At 51.0% G+C, this 20610-nt stretch overlaps 2 protein-coding genes across 9 annotated transcripts in view; both read right to left on the reverse strand.

Moving 5' to 3' along the window:
• LOC147033390 (E3 ubiquitin/ISG15 ligase TRIM25-like) overlaps positions 1-863 on the reverse strand; it is a 98549-nt gene extending 97686 nt beyond the window's left edge. For 5 of the 8 annotated variants that reach the window (XR_015051084.1, XR_015051090.1, XR_015051085.1 and 2 more), the window contains exon 1: positions 369-863. Coding sequence is in view for 3 of the 8 variants with exons in the window: in XM_085854150.1 (XP_085710276.1) it covers positions 369-547 (179 nt within the window). In the remaining 5 variants the exon portion in view is untranslated. The remainder of the gene's footprint in view (positions 1-368) is intronic. The other 3 variants (XM_085854123.1, XM_085854132.1, XM_085854140.1) reach the window with 3 other exon arrangements.
• Positions 864-9976: 9113 nt separating this feature from the next.
• LOC147033392 (uncharacterized) overlaps positions 9977-20610 on the reverse strand; it is a 63574-nt gene continuing 52940 nt past the window's right edge. Inside the window, exon 10 of the mRNA XM_085854090.1 lies at positions 9977-10602. Within this exon, the coding sequence (XP_085710216.1) occupies positions 10073-10602 (530 nt within the window). The 3' untranslated portion in view covers positions 9977-10072. The remainder of the gene's footprint in view (positions 10603-20610) is intronic.

The following is a 20610-nucleotide window of genomic DNA, read 5'->3' on the forward strand; positions in this document are numbered from 1 at the left end:
TTTTAAATTAGATCTCGGACTCATGGAAATGGACCCCAGACAAAAGATGAACTGATTCAAGAACAAAATATTTTAAAATTTCTGGCCAAAATTTTTGGCTGGCCCTGAGGCACATGCCTTGTCTGCCTAATGGTTAATCCAGCACTGGGAACAGTGACCAAGACAAACACACATGAATACATGGACAAGGGGAAAGGAAGTCGCAAATTTGAGTTTTTAAAAAAAATTGTTCATATTTTGACACATACACACACACATACACGTACACACACACACACACACACACACACACATACACACACACGCGCACACGCACACGCACACGCACACGCACACGCACACGCACACGCACACACACACACTTCTACCTTTTGAAAGAAAATAGTTCCTGAAGTTTCTGTACACCGATCCGAAGATGGTCCAAGAGTCTGATACCTGAGCTCGGCCAACGTTCCTCACCGAGGACCGGGTGGGACGAACGGCGAAGGTTTCGTTTCCTGACACGTGACACGTAGTCGGAGTCACGTGACAAGTTTCCACATAACATTTTTGAATGAATAACGAAATCGATAAAATGAATACGTAAACGCACGGCAGAGAAAACATATCCTCCATCCAAGGTGAACTACAGCATCGTCCTCGTTTCGTTCCTTGCTTCATTCATCCATCCACAGGATGTGGGCTTCGGGCAACGGACTCGTTTATGATTACTCCATGTCCCATTTCCTCCGAGTGTGAAGACGATTCCCCATTGCTGGTGTGGACCCGTGACCCGTGGTTGTCGGACCCGTGGTCCAAAATGAGATCGGACCCGTGGTTGTCGAGAAACAGCAGTCACAGACACACACACAGACGCACACGCACACGCACACGCACACGCACATGCACACGCACATGCACACGCACGCACACACACACACACACACACACACACACACACACACACACACTTCTGGAATTATAGATAGATAAAAAAATAAGTGTGTGTGTGTGTGTGTGTGTGTGTGTGTGTGTGTGTGTGTGTGTGTGTGTGTGTGTGTGTGTGTGTGTGTGTGTGAGTGAGACCGCTGTTTGTCAACAACCACTGGTTCGCTCTGATTGAAACTTGCCAGGTATATTGCTGGGGACCTGAGGATGTGCCTTTTCAAGGTTTGATATTAATCGGACAAGTGGTTCCCAAGTTATGGCCATTTATTTACCAAACCAATGACAGGACACGGTGCTGCGTAGGCGTGGCCGATGGGGAAAGGGCGCCTAAGTTACCAATGACAGGACACATTGCTTGGCGTTTTGCACCCACAGTATCTATCTTCTATCTATCTATAATTCCAGCAATCTCTGTTTGTTTGCCTTTCAAAAGGTTTCAAATGAATCGGCCAAGCGGTTCCCAAGTTATGGCCAAGTTAGATTTTTTTTTCGCACGTACGGGCACTGGAGAGCGAAGGAATAGCCTGTGTGTTTGTTGTTTCTGGCACGCGGTTTGAGTTTTTTGTTTTTTTTTTGCACGTACGGCCACGCACTTGTAATGGTAAAATAAAAAGAATAAAAGGGCTAAATTTTGTTGTTTTCTTGTTGCAAACTAAGGGATTGGGTATGGACCGAGACAGGCAAAGGCGATAGGTTGGGGGGAGACAGTAGGATAGGTCCGAGCCTGTTTTCGGACCGGCCGGCACGGCCACACTACCTCCAGGACCTCACGGACCAGACCAGAGGCCGGCCAGCTTCATATGCCGGCCTGTTGTGCTGTATTTGCTGGTCCACGTTGGCCATGCCTTGTTGCCTGCCTTTGCCTTGACCCCATGCCTGCATTGCCCGTGTCACCATCTCAACCATGTGCGCCAGGACCATCTCTTCAGGTGTTTGCAAGGACTGCCCTGCAGGCAGCCACTCCACAAGGACTGCGTTTGCACAGCCCATGCATCCATTCTTTTTTAAGTCATCTCTATCATCTCAGTAGAGATGACCTAATAATAACAGTCTCGAAGTCTGTCCGTCCGTCCGTCCGTCCACAATCAAACCGAGTGGAGACAAATAACCAATAGTGGAATGGATAGAGGTCGATGAGACATGCACAACGATATAACTTTCAAGGTCGTCCAAGGTCGAGGTCAACGTCATGAGGCTGTCAAAGTTGCGAAAATCGTCGATTTCAAATCGTATCTCCTCCCACATTTATCAAGAGAGATCAAATGTTATTAGTGATTCAGACACTACGGACTATGATCGAGAACAACACAAGCCATTTTTTTGAAATTTGCTCTCGTTCCGATTTTATAGCCCTTCAAACTTCGCTCTGATTTCCCGTATGGGCCGTTCATAAAGTACGTACATACAAAAAAAAAGTATTAAATTAAGAACCGGAACTCTCCGAGACAAATATTACATTTGAAGCTTTTGTCAGATTTAACTAAAACAATGGAACACAAGTTTATATGCACACTTACTTTCATTTATGACATTAACTTTGTCTTGAATGCCAATTTGTACTTTTATTTTCATAAATGACGTGCTGTGATATTAAAATAAAAAGGTAAATTACACCACGAGGGACTGCGTCGTCATGGCTTACAAACATTGGTTCATAAGGAACTGCTGGCTTTGCAAGCGATTAGCGATGTATGAAGGGGTGGGTGGGTGGGTGGTCACTAGCCTGCATACAGAGGGGGGTGGGTGGTCACTAGCCTGCATACAAAGGGGGGTGGGTGGTCACTAGCTTGCATCCAGAGGGGGATGGGTGGGTGGTCACTAGCCTGCATCCAGAGGGGGATGGGTGGGTGGGTGGTCACTAGCCTGCATACAAAGGGGGTGGGTGGTCACTAGCTTGCATCCAGAGGGGGATGGGTGGGTGGTCACTAGCCTGCATCCAGAGGGGGATGGGTGGGTGGTCACTAGCCTGCATACAGAGGGGGTGGGTGGTCACTAGCCTGCATACAGAGGGGGTGGGTGGTCACTAGCCTGCATACAGAGGGGGTGGGTGGTCACTAGCCTGCATACAGAGGGGGGGGGGTGGTCACTAGCCTGCATACAGAGGGGGGTGGGTGGTCACTAGCTTGCATCCAGAGGGGGGTGGGTGGGTGGTCACTAGCCTGCATCCAGAGGGGGATGGGTGGGTGGGTGGTCACTAGCCTGCATACAAAGGGGGTGGGTGGTCACTAGCTTGCATCCAGAGGAGGGTGGGTGGGTGGTCACTAGCCTGCATACAGAGGGGGGTGGGTGGGGGGTCACTCGCCTGCATACAGAGGGGGGTGGGTGGTCATTAGCCTGCATACAGAGGGGGGTGGGTGGTCACTAGCCTGCATACAGAGGGGGGTGGGTGGTCACTAGCCTGCATACAGAGGGGGGTGTGTGGTCACTAGCCTGCATACAGAGGGGGTGGGTGGTCACTAGCCTGCATACAAAGGGGGGTGGGTGGTCACTAGCTTGCATCCAGAGGGGGATGGGTGGGTGGTCACTAGCCTGCATCCAGAGGGGGATGGGTGGGTGGGTGGTCACTAGCCTGCATACAAAGGGGGGTGGGTGGTCACTAGCTTGCATCCAGAGGGGGATGGGTGGGTGGTCACTAGCCTGCATACAGAGGGGGGTGGGTGGTCACTAGCCTGCATACAGAGGGGGGTGGGTGGTCACTAGCCTGCATACAGAGGGGGGTGTGTGGTCACTAGCCTGCATACAGAGGGGGGTGGGTGGTCACTAGCCTGCATACAGAGGGGGGTGGGTGGTCACTAGCCTGCATACAGAAGGGGGTGGGTGGTCACTAGCCTGCATACAGAGGTGGGTGGGTGGTCACTAGCCTGCATACAGAGGGGGGTGGGTGGTCACTAGCTTGCATCCAGAGGGGGATGGGTGGGTGGTCACTAGCCTGCATCCAGAGGGGGATGGGTGTGTGGTCACTAGCCTGCATACAGAGGGGGTGGGTGGTCACTAGCCTGCATACAGAGGGGGTGGGTGGTCACTAGCCTGCATACAGAGGGGGTGGGTGGTCACTAGCCTGCATACAGAGGGGGTGTGTGGTCACTAGCCTGCATACAGAGGGGGTGGGTGGTCACTAGCCTGCATACAGAGGGGGTGGGTGGTCACTAGCCTGCATACAGAGGGGGTGGGTGGTCACTAGCCTGCATACAGAAGGGGGTGGGTGGTCACTAGCCTGCATACAGAGGTGGGTGGGTGGTCACTAGCCTGCATACAGAGGGGGGTGGGTGGTCACTAGCCTGCATCCAGAGGGGGGTGGGTGGGTGGTCACTAGCCTGCATACAGAGGGGGGTGGGTGGTTTTGAAACCCGGAAGTAGAGCGTACGCACTTTATGAACTGCCCCTATTCCAGTCTGGCACAGAGTTACTTTCGACCTCTGGCAGAGATGACCGGCACTCCCGTTCGGGGGTATTTTTTGTGTTCTGCACCAATGACTTTTCCTTCCACAGATCACAAGTCCTGGGCCATGGTTAGTGTAAATATTAGAATTGTAAATATTTTGTAACCCACCTGTTGTTCGTTTAGCTCCGGCAATTTAATTGTTGTCCGAGTGAGTCTGATAGTTTAGTTACGCAGCGCACTAGGTTATTTACTTTTGGGACATGTATACAAATGTCGCACTCAGGGATCCAAGGTAAAATGTACTAGGGGAAGAACCTACACCTGCATGGCACACAAAATTGACGACACGGGACGAGTCTGTAAAAAGGGGAGGGGGTAGTTTTACGAATCTGGAAGCCATTGCACACAGACAGACAGAGGTCCCCATAGCTCAGTTATTTCGATAGGTATGTGTTTATAGTCAGGGTCCCGTCCTTCTGTCTAATGGATTAATTTCATGTGTACGCTGCGGGTTTATTTTTTAGTTAGGTTTTTATTACAACAGCGGACCGTCACCTCGCTCCACCGTCGCCATTACGCACGTGGCCTTAGGTGAGGAGGTAGGCAGAGCTACAATCGCCTCAGCTCCTACTCCGCCCCAGAAAGGTGGGAGTTGCCCCACCTACTGTGGGCCTGTCCAATGAGGGACGGCCAGCGAATCGCGCGATGCCCCCGACCAATCCGGAGACGAGTCACCTCAGAGCAGACGCTCCACCCCCGCGAGGGGGAGGGATAAGAAAGGTCGCGAGCAGCTTGTGCGAGAGAGAAGTTGGTTGGTTCCTGCTGGTTGAGTTCGTGGCTCCTGGTCAATGATCGTGCTGGTCGGAGTTGGCGCTCGTCCTGGTTGGTGTTCATGTTCGTGGTGCTCGGGTCGCCGATCGTCGTTCGCGGCTGGCCAAGTCGCTCTTTGGATCCTGGAGGCGTGGGTTCGAGTCTCACCGAGGCGGGTTGTGTGGGAGCGAGCGAGCTGAGGGTCCCGTTTTCCTTCCACAGAATCCGAGCTCCACAAGCTCGGGTCGGTAAAGACCGCACGAGGCGGACAGGTACCAACCAGACCAGCTCACTTTCCCTCTCGAGCCGAAGGGCCGAATAAAGACCATTGAGGTCCATTTATTTTGGGGTGCGTGTGTGTGTGTCTGAGTGGGCCCTGTCTTTAAGTAGGATTGCTCAAGTGTTTTCCTTTTATTGTACATTATTTTGCATTGCTTATTCGGTTGTAACTGCTCTATGTCTCCCTTCCCAATTATTACCCCCAATTGTTAACTGTTCCAGTTCTTTGCCCGTGCCTTCATTATGTCATAATTGTATATGCAGAATGCTACATCTGATCAGTATGAACATTTTTGAGGTTCATCTCGGGATAAAATGGTTCACAGAAAAAAAAATTATGTCGTCATCAGTCACCTAATTCAGCAGCCATATTGTTAAAAAATAAAAAAAATTCAAAATCGTCTTCTCTGAAGTGGCTAAACAGATTGAGGCAAAAACTTTACACGTATTGTTACGAATCTGGAAGCCATTTGCACAGACAGTCAGCAGTCACCATTGCTCAGTTATATCGATAAGTATGCGTTTATAGTTAGGGCCCCACCCCCTATCTCTAACGGGAATTACATGTGTGCGCTGCGGGTTTCTTTTATAGTCAGGTTTTTTTTTTTGTTACATCGCCAACAAATCTCCTTCGTTCTTCGCTCATCGCCTCAGCTCCGACTCCACCCCCTTGTCCAATCAGGAAGCTCATCACCTCAGGGTGACTCTGCCTTAACCAGATGGAGTGTTCAGTCCGACCAATGAGGGGAGGCCACTAGTCGCCCGACAACCCCTCGTCCAATCAGGAGGCGAGTGGGAGGGGAAGAAATCCCTCAGACCTGGCAAGAGGAGGAGAGTGGTTGTCAGGACGAGTGTACTGCAGTCATCGTGGCCTCTTGCTTCTGATCTGGCGCGGTGGCTTGGTCTCGGTCGTGGTTTGCGGTCCTTCTCGGTGGCTCCTCGTGGAGGTGGTGGCCGAGCAGCCAGGGCCGTGGACCCGTGTATCTCGGGACGTGGGTTTGAGTCCCACCGTGGTGGTTGGAGTCCGGTGTGACCGCACGAGGCGAAGAAGGTACCCGGCTAGGCTCCGTTCCCCCAGCTCGCCTTCCCTCTGGGCTGAGGGGCAGAATAAAGACCCACGGGGTCTATTTCTTTTGTGTGTGTGTGCATGTGCGTGTGCGTCGCCGTCCTGTAAGTATAAACTGTTTAAGTGCCTTGTACATTGTACATTGCATTTCTTATAATCGTGATAACTCTGCTCTCTGTGCTCCCCTGCCCCATTATAAATAAACCCCCAATTGTTCAATGTACCAGCTCGTTGTCTGTCGTTTCTCCCATTGACCCAGCATGGTGCGGGCTTGAGAAAGTGAGGCCGTCGGTGCCGTAAGTTGTCATTGGGTCCGATGGACTTTGGTAATTCTGCTCAGTTACACCGGACCGAGGTCGCTAGAGCGACCCGGTTCGACAGAGTCCGTCGAGGGTGTGACTTCCCCAGTAATTTGACAACGTGGGTACTTAGGTATATTGAAATTAGGCAATTAACCCTACCCCACGCCGTCAAAATATTGGCAACCACGGCCCACTAAAGGACCCGTGACCTTTCGGACTTATCCGAGAGTCACGACCTAAATTCTGGGGTGTTCGGTGGAGACGACCCTACTGCTCCCCCTAGTGGTCGTTTATCGCCACCGAACCCCAGCCCACAACAGTATGACCGCCTATGCATGAGGAACAAAAGGTTCACACATATGACGTCATAGGTCACATGGTTTGGCAGCCATATTGAATTTACCCAAAAACCTATAAAAAAATTTTTCTCAAGAACGGTTGGACAGGTCGAGGGGAAACTTCACACAAATGTTCCCCAAGTCATAGGCGTACAAGTTTAAGGAATAATTGATAGGTCACATGGTTTGGCAGCCATAGTGTATTGAAGAAAAATAATAAATAATGATTTCTCTGGAACCGCTAAATCAATCAACATGAAACTTCACATTTATGATCTAGTAGGGATGGGGAATACATGTTTTAATGTTCAACTTCATTGGACACATGGTCTGGCAACCAGAATTAATTTTTTGAGATGGATTATGTATTTTTTTTTTGAGTAAGGCTCACTTGGGTGTGCCTGGATGGATTTGAAGGTAGAGGAGCAGCAGCTAAAATGCGAATCCTATCCAGGTTCTTCCTGATGACTTCATCTTTTGCATCCCATTGGTATTTGACATCCTACTGATTGACTTGAAATTTGAGGATTTGCATATTGCATCACTGAATTGGAAAACCAAGTATTTTTGAGATCAAAAGGTCAAAGGTCAAACTTCTAAAATCAATTTCAATCTGAAAAATAATCAATTTTCATCTGAATGACCTGAGCTTTGTTTAAGATTGTCAATTTTAATGTTAATGAAATTTGATGTATCCATGGCAACTTTTGGAGGGCGGGGTGGATTTTGCAAGTATCGTGCTCTGCATGACGTCTTTTTCTTGTTTGTGAACAAAATATGTCAAAAAGTTGTGTATGGATTTGGACGAAATGTTGTGGGGAGGTTGGGTATGTGATAAGGATGAAATGATTAGATTTTGGTGAAGATCCGAATCCGTATCCGAGAACTTTTTAAAGTGATTCTTCACCATTCAGTGATGGGGCTAAAATGATATATTGTTACGAATTTGGAAGCTTACTGCATACAACAGCCAGGTCCGACAGATCAGTTATATCAGTAAGTATGTGTTTCTAGTTAGGGTCCCGTCCTATGTTTAATGGGTGATTAATAGTGCGTGCGCTGCACAGTTATTTTATAGTTAGGATTTTATGTCCCAACGAACGACCCCCAACAACTCTCTGCTTTCGGCATTGTCCGCGCTCTTTGCTCACTGGCGAGCGAGCACGTGCGTGCGTGGGTGGAGTTTAACATGGACATGGCGTCCCTCTTTGGCCAATCGGCAAGGAGCGGGCGTCTCACCCGCCCCGTCCCCCACTCAACACCATCACCATTACGCACGTGGTCGGAGGTGAGGAGGTAGGCGGAGCTACAAATGCCTCCGATCGGGACTCCACCCAGAAGGGTGGGAGTTGCCCCGCCTACCGTGGGCCTGTCCAATGGGAGACAGCCAGGGAATCGCGCGATGGGTCCGACCAATCAGGAGGCGAGTGGCCAGGAGAAGAAGCACCTCCCTCAAGAGGAAGAGTGTGGTTGTCGGGACCAGCGTTGAGAGACGGAGATCGTGGCATTTGCCAAGCAGTCTGTCATCGTGTGTGAGACAATTATTGAGAAAGGACATCTCAATTCAGACAATTCCAACCTGGCATCCAAAGCCAGTGAGTGGTTGTCGACAAGAGTGAGTTCTGGAGGATTGTGGCGATAGCGGTCGACCATCTCATCACAGGAGATCACCTCATCTTGCCTCCTCTGGATTCGGCTGCCCTGGTCCGTCCTTTGGCGACTGGTGCTCCAGGAAGGTGCGGACATCGAGCCGCACGAACGCAGCCAGGTAGCCAGCACGTTCTCTCCCCTCAGCTTGATTTCCCTCCAAGCTGAAGGAATAATAAAGACCTTGAGGTCCATCTCCTGGGTATCTGTGTGTGCGTGTGTGTGTCTGTGGGCCCCGTCTCGAAGTAGAATTGTTAAGTGCTTTTGTTGTACATTATTTGCATTGCTTAGTCAGATCACTCTGCCCTTACATGCTCCCCTCGTTCCCCAATTATTGTTGTAAATAAATTCCCCTTTTGTTGAATGTACCAGCGCGTCCTTGTCCTTTCTACCATTGGTTTGCCACGGTGCGTATTGGGGATTAGTAAGGCCGTTGCTGCCGTAATTGGGCATTTGGACCGACAGACCTCAGTAACCATCCGCTCGGGTTACGCACGGTTCGAGCACGGTAACTGCTCGTTCCGCTCGAGGCCTGCCGAGGGTGTGGTTCCCCGGTAGTTGGACTGCGTGGGTATTTAGGTATATTGAAGTTGGCAATTAACCCTACTCTACGCGGTCGAATTATTGGCAATTCATGGTCCTGTAAGTGTAAGGGACCCATACCTTTGGACTTATCCGAGGGTCACGACCTAAATTCCAGTGTGTTTGGTGGAGCCAACTCTACTGCTCCCCCTAGTGGTCGTGCTCGCCACCGAGACCTGGCCCCACAACAATATATCTCAAAAGGTTGTGGACGGATTCGGACGAAACTTGGTGGGTGAGTTGGTTAGGTGACACGAACAAGCTGATTAAATTTTAGAACAAGCTGACAAGAACAAGGATCAGCTCCAAATCCAGATCGAGACTATCATTGGGATACAAAACATAAACTAATCAGCCTGGCGGAGGTAAGTGCTTCAACAGAGTGCCCTTCTCGGTAATTACAAAATGATAAAACGTTGCTTTCTCCGATGATTGAATCTCAATCTTTCAACAAGTTCACAGAGTAAAACAAACATATACATATCACACTTACAGAAGGATCAATTAAAGTTAAATTTTTTTTTTTCAATGAGACATTATTGGAAGAGGAAGATGTCCATGTCAGCTTAAATAAGATTAACAATGAACCTCTTCCATTACATAAACTTTATAAAATAAACATTAACAAGTAATCACATCGTCATGCATAAGTAAATTATTTTATTGCTTTGAATTAAAAAAACACCCTCACTTTGTACGTTTCAAGAAATAATCTTTCATCACGGAATGAACAACATTGTCAAAAGGAGCAAAACCGCACGGAACCGATAACATTGTCATAAACCCCAAGAGCGGGTTTAACGGGGTTCATAAAGTTCCCCTTGAACACGTGCAGGACCCTCGAGCCCCCAAAGCACTTCAACTCTCCCGCCTCACAATCCAACAAGAACCCAACCCGTTCAGGGACCCCCGGAAAAGTGAGGAGGATTCGTTCATCTTTGTGCCATGCCGAGTATTGGTTATAATATTTCTGTAAACACCAAGATTCAGCATTCCATCCCAACAAACGTTCGTTCCCTCCCCCTTTCCTCCCCATCGAGTTGAAAGCGACACCGATTCTGCACCAACTACTCGAACTCACATCGACCTCCCAGTAGTGACGGCCCGAGGAGAAACTATCAGAAGAAAGAACTTGTGGATAAACATCAAACCGATCAGGGTGCTCTGGGTATTTTTGTTTGGCCCTGGTTCGAGTCGCAGTCTTGAGGTCCTTGGAGATCATAATTCGTGGATGTGCAGAGTTTGGGTCCAGATTCGGCATCCCTCCATCTGTGGACGCAAGACAAGGGTTGCAAACTTTCTTGGGCAAACTAACAGAACACTTACTTATCCCATAACTTTCACCTCAATCTCTCATCTGGTGAAAGAAGAAACAATGAGAGGTAATATCTTGTGAATGGGATTAGCTCCATGCCTTACGACATGTCCAGTTCGACATCTTACTTCTCACTTACAGGGCTCTAAACGGGCTTGCACCTTCAAACATTACAGAGATCCTCATACTGAAAGTGTTTACATTTTCCAACAAACTCCGTTCATCGTCCACAGTGCACCTGAAAATGTCACCTGGATGGAGTAGAACTCGCACTCGCTCTGGTGAGAGCTCAGTCTGTTGCCACCCCAAAGCTCTTGAACATTCTTCCTCTTCCTGTCTGAGATGTCCCTTCATTGAACATATTTAAAACTACACTTAAAACGCATCTCTTAATTTTCTCTTAAAAACAAACTGGCCCTCAAAAGAATCAATAAGTTGGAAGACTTCCTATGCAGGGATGGCAAATCGACTCCAAATGTCCAATAAAACACAAATCCTCCAAAAAAAAACATCTACGAACATAAAAACTTTAAACCTGTAAAGTACCTACCAATCGTCGAAGGAGGATTTCATATCCAACAACATTCATGAAATTCTTGGACAGCATCACTTAACAATAAAACTGACCAACCCAAAACAGTCCATTTGTAATGTCGTCTTCTTTTTTCTTTTTTTTCTTTCAAAATTGGTTGAAGCTCAGTACTGTGCTTGGTATAAACACCAATCTGCAGTATTTTAAAGGAGGAAGGTCCATGACGACTCAAATTTTTCATAACTTTACAGGATTCCACAAAATAAGCATTTCAAAGAAGCTTAGCTGCGTACAAACCGACACTTAGATCAATGAAGGGGTGGGTGGGACCACACCTGCCAATCAGCCTTTTGGGGACAGGCAGGAGATTCCAACAATGTTGAGAGCTCTATATTCCACAGAATCCAGGAAAGGAAGATTTGATGAATGGGTACAAACATATAGGGGAGAGCAGTACTCCCTTGAGTTATAGACAAAGGCTTTTTAAGCTGCGAGTCATTCTGTCAACCCATAGGTTGGCATCCTTGTGGAGGAAGAAATTCCTCAGGAAATACCCCGCTGAGTGCAGTGAGATAGGTGGAGCCATCATTGTGGCATTGCTGGTAGGAACCCCGAGTGCCCTGGGAATTGATGACACTTCTCCAAAGCTCAGTGGCTGTTTGTCCCGTTTATTTGTCTGTTTGTGTGTGTGAGGTTTTGTGGGCATGTGAGGTTGTGTGTGTGCGTGTGTGCGTGAACGAGGCAGCTCCACGATGAGCCTTCGATCCTAAAACAAAAAAGCAAAATAAAATAGACTCGTGTTGATCAGCATTGGCGGACAGATCTAACAATGGATGAAATAAAGAGGATGTTGATCGAGGCATCTGTCGTGAATAACAAAATGCTGACGTTTGAGGCATTTCCCTCCGTCGGAGCAAAATATTGAGGATGGAAACAAAGCGATTGGTGTAGGGTGCAGGACATGAGCAATAACCTCACCATTTATGTGCGCCAGGTGATGAATGCCTCTTGGACGGAGGAGTCATCATATGGAAGAAAAAAAAAAATCTGCTTTAAAGTCTATCGGTTCAACCATTGATCCATGCATTGAAGATATTACTTGATTGCACCGGATGACACCAGAACTATACTGCAGGAAACTACATTGTACTGGAACTGCAATCGAGCAACCTCTTTTGCATTAATTGTTTCCACAAGACAGGTGAAAACTTGTTTTGAGTTTGAACGAGGCAGAGATAGAACCAACATTCCTGGGAATCTTGAATCCAGGAGAAAGCAGTGAGGATGCAGCACTGGCTAGTCATTGAGTGAACTTCATACAATGAACATGTATCGTTTATGATGGACCAGGAACTCTTGTAGTTCATTCGGTGAATGAGCTTCAGAACGTGAGGTGTTCAATGAAAAACGCCCAACAAATGATGCATGCTGTTTATAATCCGTCAGGTTTTGTTGTTACTTTCACCAAGTTCACGGCATATTTATTACCTCCGCTAACGAAGGTGAAGGAGGTAATGTTTTCACCCCTCTCTGTCTGTTTGTGCACAGGATATCTCAAAAAGTTGTGTACGGATGCGGATGAAACTTGGTGGGTAGGTTGGGTGTGTGACCACAAAGAATTGATTCAATTTTGGTGACAATCTGAATTCGGATCTGGACATGAGAATGATTTAATTTTCAAAGTATTTCTTAACCATTGAGAGATCGGGCCAAAAACGATTATATTGTTGTGGTTACCAAATTCGCAAACCACCATTCAGGTCCCTTAGGTGAGGTATCTCGGTAAGTGCATGTGTAGTTAGGCCCAAACCCGTTGTCTAGTGGGAATATATGTCATTTATACGTGCTGCGACTCTTCAGGATAGCCGTTTTTCTTTTACTATCTTTATTTTGGACCAACCGCCATGATTACCATCACAACCACAACATCAACCACCGACCACAACCACCGCTTCACCACAACCGCCACGACCTTCACGTCACACCTCGCAACCGTAGCATCGCCACCGTTCTTGCCCCGCTGTGGGTACCGGTGTTGGACTCGTGCAGGGCGCACGTCGAACCGCGTGTACAAAATCACGGATTTTGTGCTTCAAAAACGGATCAAAAACAACACACGCCCACTTTTTGCCGTCCAATCGGTGAGCGAGGGGCGATTTGGCCCCGCCTCCAGAACGATCGATATATGCAAATTTGTGGATCAAAAAGCCTTCACGCCCACTTTTTCTCGGGCCAATGGGGAGCGAGGTGAAAGGTCAAAGGGAGGGGGTCAAAGGCGAAGTGACGGGGGGATAAAAGGACGGTGTTCGTCAGTCAGAGTAGAGTCGCAAACGAGAACGAAAGAAGTCTGGAGCCCGAAGCCTGCAGTGGCTGGAGAAGCTGAAGAGAGTCGGACGAGGGGGTGCTCGCGTCGGTGCCAGGAGCTGCACGCCCGAGGGAGGCCGGCAGCGCGACCTGGCCGAGGTGGAGACGCACACCAGGGATAATAAAGATCCTCTATACCCCGAGCATCAGCAACCCCCTCCTGTTTCCCCCCGCGCTGAGATAGTGCGACCAAGGGGGCCCCGTTCCCACCCCCTGCCAGGCACTGTCCACGAGGCCCGCGGGTTGCGGGGCCATCGCCGCTCCGCGTCTCATCACCAGACGGGTAGGCCCGACCCGGTCTCGGCCCCAGGCCTACCTCATTCTTGGGGGATTTCTTTTCCTTGGTTTTGGGTATGTGTTGTCGGCGCCGTCTGTGAAGTAGAATTGTATAAGTGTTGCCGTGTGCTCGGTAGTCGGTATTAGCTCTGCACTGTGTTTTCACTTTTATGTTTGCTTTTTGTGTAAATGGAATTGTGTTTTCTTTTTTTTGTGTGCATTTGGTGGAATTGTATTTGTGTGCTTTCCGTTCGTCGCGAATAAATGTGCTTTATTGTTGAACTGTTCTCCCGCTTCGCTTCGTCTTTTCCTCCATTGAATCCCCATCTTGCTTCACGTAAAGGGTTGGTAGTGGGCTGAATACGCCCGATAATTAATCGAACCGTCGAGGTCGACGATAACACCGCTCGGTTATTCTGATAGTACGGAACGGGTCGCTTAAGTGGCCCGTGTCCGAAGTCGACCTGCGGCGAGGTGCGATCGCCCGGTCTACCCTCCGCGTGGGTACTTAGGTAGTTCGAATTTGGCGAGCAACCCTATCCCACGCGGGGGCTGATTGGCTCGATCGCGGTGAGACCGAAAGGTCCACCCGTGACTGGTTCCCGGCGTTAGTCCGAGAGGGTCACGACTGGATTGTCCGTCCGGTGGGCGACGTGCCGCGATTCGAGTTACGTGGCCGTCGCACGCCGGCGGGCGCGAAAACCGCAACACTGGTGTCAGGTCGTGCGATACAAATTCATCGCCCTCCTCGCGGCACTGGTATCGGAGAACAGGAAAACAGGCTCTCCTGTCTCCGGCTAAATTCACGGGAATCGGTCCAGGGGTGAGAGAAGCGACCCCCGATTCCCTCCAAATTACGAGCGAGCAAATTAACCCTTTAAGAGAAGCAAGATGGCGTCTCAAGGCGAGCGGGAGCCGGGGGTATTAGAAATGTATATGTGTAGTAATGTAGAATCCATGGTCCAGGATGGAATCCCCGAGCAGGAAATGTTGATTGTGCAGGAACACGGACTCGCCCAACTGAACCCAGGGCCCGAGGTGGGTGCGGCAGCGGCCGCGGTGTATGACACCTCCCCCCCCCTCTCCACCAAAACCCTTCCCCAACCCCTGCCGAAACGGCTCAGCTGAGTGCATCCGGCATGGCCCAGCTATTCACCATGCTGGCACAAATGAATGCGGAAATGAAAGGCATGAACGAAAAGATGGATACAAATACAAATGAAGTGAAAACGACGATGGATGCGAATACACAGCAAATGAGGGAAGAGATGAAAAAGTTCCGGGGTGAGACGCAGAACATGGGCCAATGCCTGCAGGCGGGCATGAAGGCTGTAAGCAGGGAACTTAAAATGGCGACTCCACGTGTCGGAACAAACGAGCTGGAAGGGGGTGCAACGGCTGACAGGCCCGCGGTGGAGGCGGGTAAGGAAAAAGTAATTCGGGAGACAAGAGACGAGGTGAAAGTAATTGCGAGGGAGAGAAAAGAACAATTAATACGGAGAGCAAGGATGAGGTACGCGGAGATCGTGAAAGAGCAAGGAGTGAAAAACAGGGAAGGACGGGAGCGACTTAAAGAGAAAGCAAGGTTGACCTACATAAAGATAAGGGAAAGACGCCAGAAAGAAGCAGAGACCAATAAACACGATGAAGACGGGGTAAGTGACGCGCACACACACACGGAGGTAGTGGAGGACAATGGGGGTGAGCTGGCGGACTGTGTGGGGACCCAGTGCGAGCACCTGGATGGCCTCCTCCAGGAACGAGGGGAGGGAGTATGCCTCCTTGAGGCGAGTCACGACCAGGTGAGTTCGGTCGTGCTTTGCGAGGTTGAGGGGACGGGTGCTGTGGACGGGTGCACGGAGAGCTTGGGGGGTATAGAGGCCCCGGAGACCCTTGTGGGGACTCGAATCCCCAGTGTGGTTGTCCCTGTGTGTGTGGTGCAAGGTGTGAGTGCGGCACCGTGTGTGGAAGCGACCCCGTGTGTGAGTGGTGTGGTGGCGATGGTGCCGGAGTGTGTGCTTCCCAGCACGCCGTGTGTGGATGAGGCACCGTGTGTGGTAGAGGCCGTGGGTGTGAGTGAAACGGCCTGTATGAATGAGGCACCGTGTGTGAGTGAGGCCGTGTGTGTGGATGAAACGGCCAGTGTGGATGAGGCACCGCGGGTGAGTGCCCCCGCGTGTGTGGATGAGGCACGGAGTGCGAGTGAGGCACCGCGGGTTAGTGCCCCGCGTGTATGAGTGAGGCACGGTGTGTGGATGAGGTACCGCGGGTGAGTGCCCCCGCGTGTGTGGATGAGGCACGGAGTGCGAGTGAGGCACCGCGGGTGAGTGCCCCCGCACGCGTGAGTGAACGGCCGTGTGCAAGGTCGCTGTGTGCCAGGGAGACCGTGTGTGTGAGAGAGCGGTATGAGAGGGAGATGTCGGTTGGCATGCGGGAGCACGCAGCCGCGTCTCCCCGTGTGAATGTGATGGAGTGGACTGTGTGCGTCGTGACACGCAGGTGTGCGTGCGTGGAATGGAGACGGAGACAGCGACATGAGAAGAAAGAAAGCCGGGTAGCGGCTGTAGTTGTTTCGCGGACCGTGCCGGGTTCACCCAGCAGTGAGCACGAGGTTCGTGCTGTGCAACGCACGAGACCACCACGTGCTCGCTTGCGAGAGTGAAGTCCCGGTCCGGAAACGCCAGCGGTGGATTTGCCGATCCCGCGGACGGACAAAGTTAAGGCAGGACTACGGATTTGGACCGGACGGGTTCTCCACGCGATCGTGTGTGTTAAGCTCCAACGGGCAAAGCACATGTGTTCGCGTGGGAAACCCCTCGAGACGTGGGGCTTGTGTTTTTTTTATGCGCACGGTGACGTCATGGCTGCACGTGTGGTTGGAATCCGGCAGGAGTGGTATCTCTGCCGGATGGTCCCGTCCAAGGAGGGACGAGGAACACGTGCAGCTGCATGACGTCACGGGCAGGTGCAAAGTGCGCGAGCTCTGAGTTGCCGCGCAGGTGCTGCGCATGGAAAAAAAAAAAAAAAAACAAGCCTCACTTTCGGGTGCACAGGATTCCTGGGCAAGGGGTGAAAGACCCCCTTACCCTGGGCACAGGATGGAAACTAGTTAGGGGGAAGGGTTAGCTTAGTTAGACCGACTTCATGGGGCAGGGGTAAGTCCTCATGGAGTCCGTGGAATGGATTAGTTAGAGGGATTGTAGCCAGATTTAGGATGGGAAAATGGGAAATAAAATGATTTTTTGAGTTAGAAGACAGTGACAGACAGTGAATGTGTAGAGGGGACGTAGTTTAGCTACGTAGCGTTAAAAGGAACGTGCTATAGTTTAAGGGACGACGTGGGAGCACGAGTTAGTTAGGGGATGTAGTTAGGAGGATGGCAGAGTTCAGCGGTGTGTGTGTTGAAGAGTTGTGGGTTGTGAGGAGAGTACGTGTACATGGTGAGTGAGTGAGGCCAGCGGGTCTGTGTGTGTGGAGTGAATGGGGAATGCATGGTGCGATGAGTGATGGGGGGGAGGAGTGACTCCCGCCCAAGGGACCCCGGGGTCAGTGTAGAGTGAGTTAGCTGGGTTAGTCAAATTGAAAAATGGAGGTCGTTTTGTTGTTGGTGGGAAAGTAGGCTCGAGACCCATTTGGAGGGGTGCAGGAGCCCTGTTGACAGGCTTGGGAGCGTGGCTGCGAAAGGTGAGTATCGCTGAGTGGGTACCCCGGGCACCAGGCTAGTCGGCCGCGGTAGGCCATGGGCCCATGGGGGGCCGGGATAGAGTAGTGGGCACGGGTGCGCCTGCTTGGTGTGGGGGCCCGGGGCGCCATTAGCCGCGTGGGCAGTGTAGTGGGCACGGGTGACCCTCGGAAAGGGACCCGGGAGGCCGGCCTGCCACGTGTGCGTTTCAGGGGAGGTGCCATGGGGGGCACTCCCCGTGTTAGGGAGCTGGTAGGCTCGGAGGCAGTGTAGTGCCCGGGGGTGCCATAGCGGGAGATTCGGCAGAGGGTCGTGCCTGCCAAAGGGAGCCACGTGTCCCAGCCAGGAGACCGTGTGAGGGCACGGAGAGAAAATTGGGGGGGCGAGGCCCGAAATTGTAAGGACACCAACACAGGCGACGGGAATCTGGGTTGTTAGAACCAATAGTTTAAGCGAGAGGCGCTTGTTGAAAGCCCCGGGGTAGTTTAGCAGTTAAATGGATAGGGTAGATTAGGAGATGTACCCCTCCGCACCATCCATCCCCTCGCTGTCGTTGTGGGCCGCTGGACCCACTTTGGGTTAGATCGCCGAACTCTGGGGAGGCCATTCTGAGGCTTCGTTGGGCCTCGACACAGGACGTCAGCTCTCCCTTATTCCCCTCTGGGAAGGGAACGTAGGGGTTGGGAGTAGGCTAGGTGACAGAATAGGTTAGCCGAACAAGGACGATAAAGGGGGTTAGGGGACGATTTATAGTGGGGAAGTAAAAATAAAAACAACAAAAAAATAAGTTGGGGCTAAATTGGGGTTTGACAAATTAAGGGAGTGGGTATGTACAGTGACAGGCAAAGGCGATAGGTGGGAGGGAGACAGGTAGGTAGGTCCGAGCCCGCCTTCCAAGTGGCCAGCACCACCGCACTCCCTCCACCAACCTCCACTGAACGGCAAGAGCTGGCCAACTTCATCGGCTGGCCGTGTTTTGCTTCAAGGCGGAGGCCGGCCAACTTCATCGGCAGCTGTTGTTTTGCTGCAAGGCCTGTGCCATCGGCTGGCCGTGTTTGCTTCAAGGCCTGTGCCGGCCAGTTCATCTGCTGGCTGTTTTTCTTCAAGGCCTGTGCCGGCCAGTTCATCTGCCCGCTATGTTTGCCTGCAGCGGCCTTCTTCTGCGGGCTGTGTTTGCCTGCTCACCTTTGCCATGCCATGCCCACTGCCCCTGTTCACCAGCCCCCGTTCAATTTTTGCTTTGCCCCCCCCTGTTCATTTCCATGTGCTCCAGGATCAAGGCAACAGTTTGCAAGCTGCGAGAACTGCCCTGTTGGCAGCTACAACACGGGCCTGCAGTGGCGGCCCGTGCACCGTGTTTGTGTCCATGCATCCATTCGTTGTGTTCATTGCGTGTGCCACTTGAGCTGGCACGGAGACTGCGTTTGTGCAGCCCATGCACCGTTGTGGTTCACTGCATTCAGTTCAAACCGTTCATGCATCCATTCGTTGTGCTCATTGCGTGTGCCACTTGAGCTGGCACGGAGACTGCGTTGTGCAGCCCAAGCACCGTTGTGGTTCACTGCGTTCAGTTCAAAAGGGAAGGCCTTGGACTGCGTGTGAGCAGCCAGCCACGTTCCCTGTCACCTGCATTGTTTTGAGCCAGAGACTGCATGCGGGCAGCCTGGCTCCCTGCTAACTGCTTTCTTTTTGCAGAGTTCATTGATCCTGGGCCATGGTTTAGTGTAAAATTTGTAAGTTAAGGTTAAGATGTACTGTACATATGAGTGCGCCCCCGGCATGTCTGTCTTAGCGCCGGCAATTTTATTTAAGTCGTCCGTGTGAGTGAGTTTGTTTAGATAGTTACGCAGCCCTCAGGTTATTTATTTTGGGGACACGAATACCATGAATGTCGCACTCAGGGATCCGTAGGTAAAATGTACTAGGGGAAAACTACACATGATGGCACACGAAAATTTGACGACTCGGGACGAGTCTGTAAAAAGGGGAGGGGGTAGTGTTGTGGTTACCAAATTCGCAAACCACCATTCAGGTCCCTTAGGTGAGGTATCTCGGTAAGTGCATGTGTAGTTAGGCCCAAACCCGTTGTCTAGTGGGAATATATGTCATTTATACGTGCTGCGACTCTTCAGGATAGCCGTTTTTCTTTTACTATCTTTATTTTGGACCAACCGCCATGATTACCATCACAACCACAACATCAACCACCGACCACAACCACCGCTTCACCACAACCGCCACGACCTTCACGTCACACCTCGCAACCGTAGCATCGCCACCGTTCTTGCCCCGCTGTGGGTACCGGTGTTGGACTCGTGCAGGGCGCACGTCGAACCGCGTGTACAAAATCACGGATTTTGTGCTTCAAAAACGGATCAAAAACAACACACGCCCACTTTTTGCCGTCCAATCGGTGAGCGAGGGGCGATTTGGCCCCGCCTCCAGAACGATCGATATATGCAAATTTGTGGATCAAAAAGCCTTCACGCCCACTTTTTCTCGGGCCAATGGGGAGCGAGGTGAAAGGTCAAAGGGAGGGGTCAAAGGCGAAGTTACGGGGGATAAAAGGACGGTGTTCGTCAGTCAGAGTAGAGTCGCAAACGAGAACGAAAGAAGTCTGGAGCCCGAAGCCTGCAGTGGCTGGAGAAGCTGAAGAGAGTCGGACGAGGGGGTGCTCGCGTCGGTGCCAGGAGCTGCACGCCCGAGGGAGGCCGGCAGCGCGACCTGGCCGAGGTGGAGACGCACACCAGGGATAATAAAGATCCTCTATACCCCGAGCATCAGCAACCCCCTCCTGTTTCCCCCCGCGCTGAGATAGTGCGACCAAGGGGGCCCCGTTCCCACCCCCTGCCAGGCACTGTCCACGAGGCCCGCGGGTTGCGGGGCCATCGCCGCTCCGCGTCTCATCACCAGACGGGTAGGCCCGACCCGGTCTCGGCCCCAGGCCTACCTCATTCTTGGGGGATTTCTTTTCCTTGGTTTTGGGTATGTGTTGTCGGCGCCGTCTGTGAAGTAGAATTGTATAAGTGTTGCCGTGTGCTCGGTAGTCGGTATTAGCTCTGCACTGTGTTTTCACTTTTATGTTTGCTTTTTGTGTAAATGGAATTG

The sequence above is a fragment of the Eptatretus burgeri genome, chromosome 2 (assembly GCF_056783735.1).
Source record: "Eptatretus burgeri isolate ZD-2024b chromosome 2, Ebu_testis_v1, whole genome shotgun sequence".
In the NCBI taxonomy this organism is placed as follows: domain Eukaryota; kingdom Metazoa; phylum Chordata; class Myxini; order Myxiniformes; family Myxinidae; genus Eptatretus; species Eptatretus burgeri.